The following is a 12,834-nucleotide window of genomic DNA, read 5'->3' as shown; positions in this document are numbered from 1 at the left end:
AAAATGCTGCCGACCCTCTGAAAATAAAGTTGACCAAGCAGTGTTAAAAGCGGCATGACACTATACCTTCCGACCCCACCCAAAAGGCATAGCGGAAGTCACGTTTGGCATTTGGGGAATGTCGGGGTCATTATCTTGACCAGGGATCGCCACCTGTCAAAATGTTGACATCCACATTCCCAGCCGGTTTCAAATGGATGCGAAACGACTGCAGCCAAGTAAAGCCTGGCAAAAAAAATTCAGAAAAAATATAACAGGATGGCCACTGCCGCATGATGATTTTCTGAATTTAATTAGAATCATATTTAAAATGTTTTGATCACGAATGCTCCACATCCTGCACGTTGATGTCAACTTTTGAACACAACTAATAGACACCATCAGAAGCATTGGACGGGTCAAAACTTCAGCTCAAGTCTTTGATCTTAGGAGCTCCTCCGCACCCGCTGTATTTATGACTGCGTGAAAGATGTTTCTTTTCTATTTGCATAATACCACAAACATCAGCGAAATCATAATTTCCACAATACATAATCCTCGTCCTGTTCGTGTCAGCTTGTGATGGAAAATGCAGGGAAGTCTCACAGACACTTGCAAGGATGACAGCTGTCATTATGGAATTCTGGTAAAAATAGCTCCCTCCGGCCGCCCACTTACACCCCACTACTGGGTTTCCTCAGCTTCTGCCAGCTTACACACATTAGCAGCGCTATATTTTCTCTTAAGATCTAAAAAAAAAAAAAAAATGCTGTCATTTATTTCCATTGGGGCCAGCACCATCTTGCTTTTTATAAGGCTAGCGAAAATTCGACTTACTAAGACAAAAATTTATCACCCATCTTGTTTTCAATCAGGCCACACGACTGGATTTGTGAAGTTGCAACAACTATTTGATGATCATATTCATCAACCAAATCACGGGTTGGCCAGCTTCATTGTTATCGGTCCATTTTCCAAGCAGTCTTTTGGAGGCAGCCATCAGATAACCTTTTGCTGACCCTGATTAGGAGTAAATCCTAAATTGGACCAAATTATGCTTTAGTGAGCACAACTCTAGTTGTTTGCAACATGAATGGCAGGAAAACAGGAAGGCTTCACCTCCAAATGTGGGAAATTCAACACCCCCCCCTCCCACAGTTAATGTCATTTCACACAGCTAAACATTTTCCAACCAACACAAATTGCAAAGCTCATCAAGAGCAGTCCTTGGATGACAAATGGACTCATTACAGAGGCAAGGTGACATTGGCACCGTATTAATAGTGGCGTCTGGTGCCAAAGAGAGTGAAGTGGTGATTATATTTGCATTAATATCAGTGACAGGTGGCCAAGTGTGAGCTGTGCTAATAAAAGGGAGAATGTGACGCTTGAGAATGCCATCAGGACAGCATATAAGGGTCCAGGGCGAACAGTCCCCAGGCTCTCCTGGAAAAAAAACAAAATAAATCTTTTTGAGGTAGAGAAGCTGAATTTTTTTCGCTCTATTTGTCTTCCACAAATGCCTTTTTCTTCAGCCATCTTTCCAGCACAAAAAGAGTTATAAATAGAGCCGGCCGGTGTTGTCTGTGAGACGTGCCCTACATCACTCGCGCGTAGTTGTAGCAGCGAAGGTGGCCTAAGGGCATGATGTGCACAGAATGCGCGCAAGCTTTTTCAGTTCACGGTCTTAAAGGCTACGAGGTTATGCCTTCGTTTTGCACAGAGCTTGCTGAAACACTGAAATCATGATGATTCAACAAGAGCAGTCAACTCATCCTGGCCTAAATCCCTCCAACTGGGGTATTAACTCACACGCACGCACACACGTTCAAGTTTAAGTTACATGTAGTCCAGTTGACTACTACACAAGAGTAATCCAAGGCCTGCGGAAGCATCGTCGGGTGATCGGCCACATGGGCCGGCGCTCCCCGTTAACATCTAGCTACGTTGAATAGCGATTATAGGCTAACCCTGACTAGTATGAAGCACTTCAGACTCGGTGCCACTCATCTTCAGTAGCTTCCAGAACCCCCGACAAGCTCTTGCTATCCTCCCAAGCCTGCTTGCAACACTGATTATCCCTTTTGATAACCGTCTAACCTTCACAAGTACGCGAGACCGTCGCAACCTCACCCATAATTTGCATCCAGACTAACCCCTCCTGCCTTTGCGCCCTCACTGAAAAAAAAATCTTGTCACTACATGTGGCGTCCAAGTGATGTAATTTTGTAGGGAGTCCCCCCTTTGCCCTTCTCTTCTTAACCCCTCTTCACCAGGATGGCCTTTGAGTCAGGGTGAATCTCACCCAGCCATGCGTGAGCTTGTTACGCAATTATGCTAAAACAGACGATAGCCTCGAAGCATAAATGTGCTGAGTTCATTTGGGGTTTTTGTTTTTATTTATTTTTAAACAAAATTATGATTTATTGTATTGGATTTCAACCTGGTATTGTGTGTTTTCATGTTAATGTGCGTGCTTTTCCTTTCCCAGCAACACAGTTGGCAAGGACACTCAGTAATTTATTTGAAAAAGGATTTAGTAACAAAGACATGGTTTGTAATATATTTTTCCATCAACTTGCATTGTGAACATTTTGCCAACATGAACACAAAAAAAAAAGCAGGGAAGCATTATTGTAGCTTATCGCTACATCAATAGCTGCTCTTTGTCATGACATACATTGCAGGATTTTTTTAATATACTGTATATATAAAATGAGCTTTTTAGAGTTGAGGCCTAGACTTTAACTCATGAAAGGAAAACCCGGGAACGACAGGACAAAATGCTGCATTGCACTTTGTTTTAAGGCTTAAAAGGATTTGGACGGAGCGGAGAGTGGCATACACACACGTAAGGCAGCATGGATTGTGTCAAACAACAAAAAACAAAAATGCACTCTCTCCCAGCCGATAAATAAAAACACACGTGCACAAAACCAATGATTAAATCATAGCAAATCTTCAAAATCCACCCAAAAGTACTCAATTGAAATCGATGACTTCCTTTTAGCACAGTAAGCCGGCTTCAAGGTAGAAAGGTTGCCGTTTGTTCAGTCCAGTCTTTCAATGGCTCACCCCAGCAAAAAATGTATTTCTTCACAGCTGCTGTATAATTCGACGGACAATTAACACTCTTTCACGCAGATTCAGCAAAATGGACGCATTTGAGATGTCACACAAGTTACCGCTGTGCCTTCAACAACAAAAAAGCTGAGTGCCGCTACTGTACTCTCAGATGGTGACACGGCATCCCGCAATCACATATAAACACTGGCTTTTAGGCTGTGTGAAAGGGGCTCAAGTTGATACTATTTTGGTATGAAAGGTGTGTGTGTGTGTGTGGGCCGTCAGTATCTAGGTGGAATGACCACCGTGGGCTCTCCCTCCTGAGGACGCCACATGAGCGTCTGGGCATCGTTGGCGTTGGGCTTGACCATGGCATTGGGCGGGATGCTCTCGTTCTCGCCCAGGATCTGCGGCTGCTCCTGGGCCACGGGCTCCAGGAGGATGGCCCGCTGACCGAGGGGCTTCTCCGGGTCCACGCGGATGAGGAGGCGCATCTTCCAGCGGACGGTCTGCAGGACCATGGTCTCGTTCGTGGCCCGGTTGATGGCCACCAGCCAGGTGGTGAAGCTCTGGTCTCGGCGGATGGCGGTGAGCTCAGCCACGTTGCTGTCGTTGACGGGTACGGCCCAGGTGATGCTGGGTTTGAAGTTGTCGTTCATGCTCACTATGAACCTGCTGTACCGCCGCGTGGGGCCCACAACGGTGTACGTTTCCGTGGTGTTTCCGTACCAGGGATAGTTGACGCCGTCCGAGTCGCTGATGGCCCGTATGTTGCCGTCGCGAAGGTCGGGGAGCTCCCAACTCGACCTGGAAGACGGACGGAAACGGCTCGAATCACTTTTGCTCGTTTGTGGCCAAAACCTTCGCTTTATCCAGCCCTTGCTGTTGATGCTGTTAATATTCAAAAAATTCCTCCGCGTTACGTTAAAAATAAAAAAGCATAAATGTATGGAACTTGAAATATCAACTGCATTGTTTGCTATTAGTCCAACTATTACCGTTTTTAAATGTAAACACCTCTTTCTATGCAATCTTCATGTTTGGAGTTAGACAAAATAAACACCACAATTTTCATTCATTCATTCATTCATTCATCTTCCTAACCGCTTGATCCTCACTAGGGTCGCGGGGGGTGCTGGAGCCTATCCCAGCTGTCTTCGGGCAGTAGGCGGGGGACACCCTGAATCAGTTGCCAGCCAATCGCAGGGCACACAGAAACGAACAACCATTCGCATTCACACCTAGGGACAATTTAGAGTGTTCAATCAGCCTGCCATGCATGTTTTTGGAATGTGGGAGGAAACCGGAGCACCCGGAGAAAACCCACGCAGGCCCGGGGGAGAACATGCAAACTCCACACAGGGAGGCCGGAGCTGGAATCGAACCCGGTACCTCTGCACTGTGAAGCCGACGTGCTAACCACTGTAATACCGGGCCGCCACAATTTTCATTTGTCCAAATTTAAATGAATGGACCGGTGACATTTTAAAATATTCCCAGAATGCGTGAAAAGAAAAACACTCCCCAGTATAATTGGGGAAATAGCAGCTCCCGCATGCGGCGCGTGTGGTGAAAGATGTGTGAGCAGCAGCCACATGACTTCTTGCCTGCTCGCCTCACGTCCACATTTTTTGCCGCCGGGCCAGATTATCATGTCAGGCATGACGACTCGCGAGTGTGTATGTGTGTGGAGTTCACTGTCCGTGCGCATATGAAAACCCATTTCATCCTCGCCAACACGTGCCTCTAAAACAAATACAACCCATTTATCTCCCGCTATGGATTCATTGTGATTTCAAAATAAGAGTCACCGCATTCAATTCATTCGGTGCAAACGGAGCACGATCGCTTTAAAATTCAGGTTCCAATGTACACTGGAAAAAAAACAGTTGAATTTACTTGAGTTATTTGATCCATTTTTTTAAATCGACTATGCGTCTACTTGAATATTTCTGGATTAGGATGATTTTATTTGATGCAACCACTTCATGAAATCAAATGCCTTTTTTTTTGGGTACTTTTTTTCAGTGTACATCTTCTGAGCATTTATTGGCGTCTTGAGGATTTGGTGGCCTGATACTCTGCCGTGTCCCTTTTGAGCTGCCACGTTTCAGTAAATATGTCTAAATGAGCCCACATCCTGTATCCCTAATCCCGCCCCCAACCCCCTCGGGTCTTGACACAAGAAGGGAGTTGCCTTTGCAAACACTCCAAAGTGAGAAAGAGCCTGCAAACGGCATCCATATGCAGCAGCGTCCGTGTATGTTACATAATCACACCCGGAGTCTCGATGGCTTTCTGCAGCTAGTTTGCTCAAAAATTTTTAACTCTGATTCCAAATGCAAGCTGGAGTCAGGTGATTTTTGGGGGGCTGAGATGGACTCCAGTACACCCCCCGCGACCCTTGTGAGGAGAAAGTGGATCGGAAAATGGATGGATGGATGAAAAAAAGTATAATTGTAATATGACTGATGAATAATAGACGTGCATGCCATATTCATTGAAGAGTCTCGTGGCGGCGTTCTCCAACCACCAGTTCGTGGACTGGTACCGGGCCTCTGCCTGTTTGGGAGCGGGCCCCGCACAGAAACAGACCTGTGAGCTGTGAGCAAACTCACTCCATCAGACTTTGCGCAAATGTGCGCGACTCGAGCCAGAAAGAAAACAAAAAAAACATGTAAAAACAAATTTGACAGTTAAATGCGCAGCCATGACTTGAGATGATGAAGCTATTTTGACAAGAGACGTTCCTGCCCTGGCGGTATCTCCGCAGCAAGGTGGAGGAGGACGCTGGTGTGCGCGGTATGTCGTAAAAAAAACAAAACAAGGCAATTCTAATCTTGGCCGCGCAGCGCTTAGGTGGGCCTGACGCGTAACGTGACGATAAAGGCATATGCTCCATAACGGATGTCACAGCTGATATTGGTTCCACAATATAAGGATGTGAAATTGCACGCCTCAGCATACGTGCTGCTTGTGTGCCATTTCTTGAGTACATTTTACGTTAAAATTGACTTTTTGTGCAATACTTGATATCTCAACTTTGGGCAAAACTGATCAATTGTGATATTTTGGTAGGTTAATCCTAGCTTAATTTACGGATGCTAAAATTCTGTTTTATAGTCTAACAAAACAATACTTTACATCACAAACTTTTACAGCAAATCCCACTTAAAATAAATTATAATATAGAGCTTTTAAAGTGGCATCATAATGACCAGCATTAAGATACAATAGTGTAGTAGGTCTAAGGGTTTGTGAAAATAATGCTATTGCAAGTCAAAATGTTTACATACAGTAAATAATGACCCTTTCAAAACACAAATATTAGGGATCAGTTAACGACCAATCACAGCACACCTGCTTTCTGAGTTTGAACCGTGATTGGTTGTTACCTTGACGTATTCTTCAGTTGGCACAACGGCCCTCCCTGAAACGGATTAAAACTATTTTTTCGACCTAATTCATATTCCACATATGCAATATTAATGAGAAGACCACGGTTAGACTGGCGGGGGTGCAAAGAACATACTGTAAAGAATTTTTTTGACTTGACTTTTCCTTTAAAACTGTTCGGAATATAGTAAAATGATACCAAAAAAAAAGCGAAAGACACCTGAGCTGTACTCGGTCTGTGATTCGCATCACCGAAGTGAGCTCATCCGCACCGCCGCCGATGAACGTGTAGCAATAATCGCACAATTCCGTTTCTGCCTAGTACTCTCTGTAGTTGAGTAAATCCATTTTGGATACTCACATCCCCTTGCTGCCATATGTGTTGTAGAACTCCATGTGGTTGCAGGCTTGGATCCATCCGACGGTCCACGTCTCGTTGGCGGCCACCGGCGGCACCAGCACCAGGGCCTGGGCCCTGAAGTACGGCGTGCGGTAGCGCAGAACGACGGCCGACGACTCGTCGATGCTGGTGGGGTTGGGGTCGATGAACGCGTTCACCTGCAGTACCGCGACGCCATCTCGGAAGGTTTTGGGCTTGCACGAGATGCTCTGGAGGCAGCCCATGGCGCTCGCATCGGGGAGCCACTCGACGACGGTCCACAACAACACGATCCACGGGAGCGCCCGCGAAGGGGGGAGACGCATCGGGGCGACGGCACAAGTCACGGGCCGCTGGGTCCGAAAAAGCCTCGGTCGAACCCACAAGGGGGGGAAACTTGCGACTTTGAAGAAACTAGAAACTCAGCTGGTGTGGCGTGCGTTCCCGCGCGTAAAAGTAACCGAGAGAAACTTTTCGAACGCTGGCGCTCAAGTTGCGTGGTAGTTAAATGGAGGTTAGAACCATCCCAAATAACACTAATAATCAATTTGGTGTAACTTTCAAGGGGGAGGGGGTCTCCAAATCTGTCGCTGCCGTTGGTGTCCTTTTAATCCTCTCTTGGTTCAGTCAAGTCATAAATTGCTATAAAAAAAGAAAATACGCACTCAGAAAATATGAAGCGTAACTTTTCTCGTGTTAAATATAAACATGAAATATCGTTTCTTCCATGCCAAGCAGTTCCCACGTAGAAAGAGGCAGTACCAGGTGCGCGTCCGCATCCAAGGCTCGCATCTTCCACGCCGCTCTACCTTGCCGCCTAGCTCTTCTGCTTCCCACAAATACGAATAAAATGTTGACAGCGGCGGAAGAAAAGGCGGTGTCAGCTGTCGCCGTAATGAAAAGAAGACGAAGGTGGTGGAGGAAGCGGCGGTTGAGTGCGGCGGGTGCCTTTAGCAGGTTCACCCGTTCGTTGGTCTCTTGACTACTCAGCCGAGGCGGGCGCTTGGAAGCGGCTTTATAATGCGCTTTAACGCGTCACTTCTGATGTGAGCGCAGAGCATGCTGGGAAACGTAGTCCCGGCTTGGATCCTCAAAATATTTTGTGTCACGGACCAGTTCGGACACGTACATTCGTGGACCGGCTACAATTTTTTCCATTGTTTTATAATTTCCAGTTTTAAAGCATTGGTACTGACAACATAAGCTAATTATATGGTAATTCGACATTTTATTAACATCGTTTTTATTTATTTATTTCAAACAGTGTTATTCGACTGTACAACAAATGTAGAATAAAATAGAATAACACAGATGAACTACTCCGAAATTGAATGATTTATGGACCGGTAGCAGATTTTTTTTCCCTCGGGGTTTCCCCCTCAAGTATCACCACTTTCTTTCGTTGAAATAAATCTTCCACGTTCCACGATAAACACCTTGGAGAACTCCTTCCGCTCCTGTAGTCCTTCCCAGTGCGCATCTGACCTGAATCAGCTTTGTGCGCCAAACCGCTACGTCAATTGCGTAAGGGAGTAAGGGAGGTGCCTCGCCGCACGCTTTTATTGTCCTTTCTTTCTGTTTGGATGGCGATTGTTGTTGTTTTCTTGCGCGTTCTTGTGACGCATACCCGGAAGTAAATAGTGTCGCGATGGACAGTGCGGTTCGTGTGCTGGTGTCAAGTGTCGCCCTCAAGCCGGATTACATCCACGACGGAGGAGCATGACCACCGCACATTCCGCCCACTCTAAATATATCCGTTAAGGGCAGTGGAGGAAGTGGGCTAGGGGTTATTTTTAGCCATTATCGCCGTTGCATGTCGGTCGGAGAAGAGGTCCAAACAAAAACATGCCCGGAACAAGCGTGAGACCCCGAGCTCGGGAACGTAACAGCGTCCTGAACAGACCCGAGTTCATGTCGCTCAATCAGCCGCTGAGAGGCGGGGGCCCCCCGGAGAGCCGCGGCGGCGGAGCAGGAGGGGGCGCAGGAGGAGGGGGACCAAGGCGCTCCGTTTCCGTCCGTAGCCAGGCGAGCGAGGAAACCAGCGACGGCGCGCCCAAGGCGGACGGCGGCAAGCGGGGCGAGCCGGGCCAGCAGCGGCTCCCGGAGGAGGACTGCATGCAGCTCAACCCGTCGTTCAAGGGCATCGCCAAGAGCTCGCTGCTCGCCATCGACATCAGCCTCTCCAAGCGAATGAGCGTCTGCGCCTACACGTGGTCGTCGTGGGGCGGCTGCCGGTCCATGTTCAACCTGCTGGCGCTCACCGGACACGGCCTTACCTGGATCATCGGCACCGTCGTGTGCCTCACGCGCAGCAACACCCTGGCCGGTCAGGAGGTGCTCGTCAACCTGCTGCTGGGTGAGTGACGACAGCGGCAGCCGCGCTCATTTCTCATTGGCCAGTCAGTGTAAGATCGCATTATTCGCCGAAAAGTTGGAAACGCTCCATGGGAATTTACTGGAATTAAAGGTTGCCTCTAAACAGCAATCTGTAGTATACAAGTGATTGCTTGACATGCAAGTGTGATAAGTTTCCTTTTGTTTTTTTTCACCATGTAAAACTTTCTCCTCACTCTCCTCATGTAATCATTTATTTATTCTCTCAATGTGGCCATAATACTCTTTTGTAGTGGTGAGGCAAAACCAGATTAGTGAGTGGAAAGCTTGATAAATCCGCTGAATGGAGCAACACGGCGCTCTGATTGGAGGCCACTCTGGGCCTTCACTTGTATTGTTACTTTTCTTTCCCAATATCAAAGTAAAACAAATATCTGAAGATGATTGTGTTCCTCATAAGACAACACACTCCCTATCATCCACCTCAACAACAACAATACCACGATACGACTGTGAGAGAAGACCTTGATGTGTTCGTTCCCATCCTTATCACCTCCACTGCTTTTGTTTCAAACTTAACAAAACTAGCGGTTCAGCTGCCATGAAGAGAACTTAAGACGTGTGTCGGTTCTCCTGGCTGCAGTTCGTTTTGCAAAAAGTGCACAGTAGGAAGCTTGTCTAAGGGGCCCCAAATCCACTGAACACAAGCAGCCTGGCACCAAAGCGGCTGGCAGGCAGATTAACACGAGCAAACACCTTTTTTCCCCCCCCACCCATAGGGAACACTGTAATGGAAATGGAATTCATCTCTTCCAGGGCCAAACTGTCACCATTGGAAAATCTTTAACCGGAGAAGGGAATTTAAACATTCCTAACAGTCATACAAGTGTTATAAGTCATCTATTGTATTACAAGTCTGGTCTGGGCCTGTGAGATGTGTTTCTTACATGCAAATGTATATATATTTTTTTGAGGTGTAATAGCAATGAGCTGGTTTCCGACTCAACAGCCGGTGTGCGGACGATGACTTTGCGCTGGCGGGTTTGCTTCAGAGCGCCTCATCGTCTGCCTTGAGTGTGTGCATGTCATGCTCAGCAAGATAAAATAGTGGAGGGGGAGTCTGACTCCACAGCCAGTGTGTGGAGTGGGACTTTGTGCTGACATGGCCACTTTAAAATGCTATCTCACCACCACCTCCTTGCTCTTCCACCTCAAAAAAAAAAGGAAGTGAGGCGTACACAAGTGGCACGTACAGTAAAATGTAAGTAGATAAACGAGCATATTGGTGTGAGCTATTACTTCCACCAAGGAAATTACTGTTTTGTTTTGTTTTTTTGCAGCTTTTTCGCTGCCATGCATCCATTCATTCCCTAATTCAATACTCGGGGGGGGGGGGGGGGGGGGAATAATCCTCATAAATTAATGGGACAAGCAGCGGGAAAGTATTTACGGCCCCTTTTCCGCTACTTGTCAAAGGTGTCCTTTTCCCACTTTTAGAAGCGGTGTGAAAGGGTCTTCATATTTTTTTCACCTTTTGATAACGTAAACAAAATAAAAACGTGTATGGCTAACAAGTAAGATGAGATAGTCAGGTCAGGTGTACCTAATGATGTGTCCAGTGAGCGCCTCGCGGAGCGAATACACGCTCTGTATGCGTGTCGTGGAGTAGACGCTAACCTGTCAGACAGCTGACGGGCTACTTTCAACAAGGCCACGAGGCTTACTGACTGCGATATTTTGGTGCGGCTAAAAAAAGAAACATCTGCTATGTGCACTCAGAGCTAATGTTGCTCGGCTACATGTGCTGCTTCGCCTCCCTTTGTCTCACTTGTCATGTCAAGTCCACTCCATGGTTTTGCCCATTTTTTGTCAGGGCACGAAAAAGGGCATTAAATACAGTATATATAGTTCAGTAGCTACGTCTTTGTTTTGTTTCACGGTAGCGCTGATCGTGGACGTGCTGACGGTGGCCGGCGTGCAGCGCCTGGTGAAGCGCAAAGGACCATGGGAGATGTCGCCGGGCTTCCTGGACCGCGTGGCCATGGACGCGTACGCCTTCCCGGCGGCGCACGCCAGCCGCGCCGCCATGGTGTCCAAGTTCCTGCTGTCGCATTTGGTTCTGGCCGTACCCCTGCGCATCCTGCTGGTGCTGTGGGCCGTCCTAGTGGGGGTGTCGCGCGTGCTGCTCGGCAGGCACCATCTGACGGACGTGCTGTGCGGCTTCGCCCTGGGCCTCTTCCACTTCGGCCTGATGGAGACGGTGTGGCTTTCCTCCAACGCTTGTCAGACTCTCATCTCCATCGGGACCCTCAGCTGGAGCCCCTTCTCTTGACTGCGCTGCTGCGCTTATAGGACTTCACCGGTTGCAATTGTCACATTCTCAATGCGGGTTTGCATGAAAGGCCTTAAACTGACGTGTACTGTTGCTGTCATTTCACACTGGATTTTTTTTTTTCTTAACCCTCTTAAGCAGTATTTTTCAACCTGTTCAACACATTTTTTGATCCGAGCTACAATTAAACTTTTCTTTTTTTTTGGTGCTGATTCAATATCTGTTTCTTTTCTAGAGCACATCAGGTTTCCATAATACTATAATAACAATTTCATATGTCATATAGTGATATATTTAGTAGTACTTATGAAGTGATTCTTTTCCTCTGGATTATGTGAGGACCTTTTGTAAGAAAAGTTGCCAATTTATTGCCATAAAATTAGGACTTTAAAATGTCGCGTTATTTTTTAGGTTTAGATTTACTTTCATTCAGTCTGCCTCCAATACTCTGTATTATTTATAAAACACACAATATCTTACAATCTCCTGTCATTCATATTTTTTCTTTAATTTTATTAATGTTCCTTCCTTTCAGTGTTATTTGGCAATACAATTGGCCTAAAGGGCTGAGCTGTAAAAAAAAAAAAAAAAAAAAAGCTCCACAACAGGTGTGCCAGAGTGCATGTTCGCATAAAATATTCGTTGGAATTTTTTTTTGTATCTGATAGAGCCCAACCTGCTGTTTTCACAACTGCACGTACAAAGTAGCAAAACAACCCAAAACATCGCCGAAAAGTGTTCTGTTCCAGGTATGATATGTTTTTACTGTTTTTCTCAGACCCATCTCGTTAATAAACAAAGATGGAAGTTGGTGAAACGTTTCTTCGTTGTGGTTTCTGATGCTGCAACTTGCAAGGATGTTTCCTGTGTGGCAACATTGAGACACCCTGCCAGGAAATGACGATGAGGTAACAACAGAACTGAAAACTCACCACACATCTCTTCACATCATAGTCTGGTGCTGTTGGGGTATTTTTTTTCCCTCCCCTATATCAAGGTCTCGTGTAGAGGTTGTATCTCAAATTATCTTTGTGTGTTTTTGGTCCTCACAGACGCTACACTCATCTACAGTTGTGTCTCAAGCATGTGAAAAACTCGCAACACATTATCATTGCTTTGGAATATTACTGTCACTAAAAAGTGTATAGTTGTGTACATTCACAACACATTGATTTTTTTTGTAGTGAAAATAAAGTCCCAGATTTATGAAGAGGGAATATTGAATAAGAACTCTTTCAATTATGGAGTAAAAAAATAATAATAAACAAAAATAATAATAATAAAATCCTAACTTTTACCACAACAAAGTTGTAGTAGCGAGGGGTCACTTTTGCATGACATATTTTCA

At 46.1% G+C, this 12,834-nt stretch overlaps 2 protein-coding genes and 1 long non-coding RNA gene across 4 annotated transcripts in view; 1 reads left to right on the top strand and 2 right to left on the bottom strand.

The window, feature by feature from the left end:
* The window catches only part of LOC127590905 (uncharacterized), a 271,544-nt gene that overhangs the window by 191,570 nt on the left and 67,140 nt on the right, over positions 1-12,834 (bottom strand). The window lies entirely within an intron of this gene.
* Positions 2,479-7,823, bottom strand: fam78ab (family with sequence similarity 78 member Ab). Its single transcript, XM_052050471.1, has 2 exons — positions 6,803-7,823; positions 2,479-3,852 (listed from the first exon to the last, which is right to left on the bottom strand). Exons 1-2 carry the CDS (start codon positions 7,144-7,146, stop codon positions 3,327-3,329), a joined length of 870 nt encoding a protein of 289 aa, XP_051906431.1. The 5' UTR covers positions 7,147-7,823; the 3' UTR covers positions 2,479-3,326.
* On the top strand, positions 8,326-12,303 carry LOC127590888 (inactive phospholipid phosphatase 7). The gene is made up of 2 exons (XM_052050470.1): positions 8,326-9,176; positions 11,098-12,303. The coding sequence occupies exons 1-2, from the start codon at positions 8,666-8,668 to the stop codon at positions 11,484-11,486; spliced, it is 900 nt and encodes a 299-aa protein (XP_051906430.1). The 5' UTR covers positions 8,326-8,665; the 3' UTR covers positions 11,487-12,303.

The sequence above is a fragment of the Hippocampus zosterae genome, chromosome 18 (genome assembly GCF_025434085.1).
Source record: "Hippocampus zosterae strain Florida chromosome 18, ASM2543408v3, whole genome shotgun sequence".
Lineage (NCBI taxonomy): Eukaryota > Metazoa > Chordata > Actinopteri > Syngnathiformes > Syngnathidae > Hippocampus > Hippocampus zosterae.
Note: the sequence above shows the minus strand (reverse complement) of the source record. Positions and strands in the feature narration are given on the sequence as shown.

What these genes read in the sequence shown, in the direction of transcription:
- fam78ab (XM_052050471.1), bottom strand. Translation starts at nt 7,146, where the DNA reads ATGCGTCTCCCCCCTTCGCGGGCGCTCCCGTGGATCGTGTTGTTGTGG. An exon ending in ACATATGGCAGCAAGGGGAT is followed by an intron (nt 3,853 to 6,802) that starts GTGAGTATCCAA and finishes TCCGTCTTCCAG; the next exon opens with GTCGAGTTGGGAGCTCCCCG.
- LOC127590888 (XM_052050470.1), top strand. Translation starts at nt 8,666, where the DNA reads ATGCCCGGAACAAGCGTGAGACCCCGAGCTCGGGAACGTAACAGCGTC. An exon ending in GCTCGTCAACCTGCTGCTGG is followed by an intron (nt 9,177 to 11,097) that starts GTGAGTGACGAC and finishes GTTTCACGGTAG; the next exon opens with CGCTGATCGTGGACGTGCTG.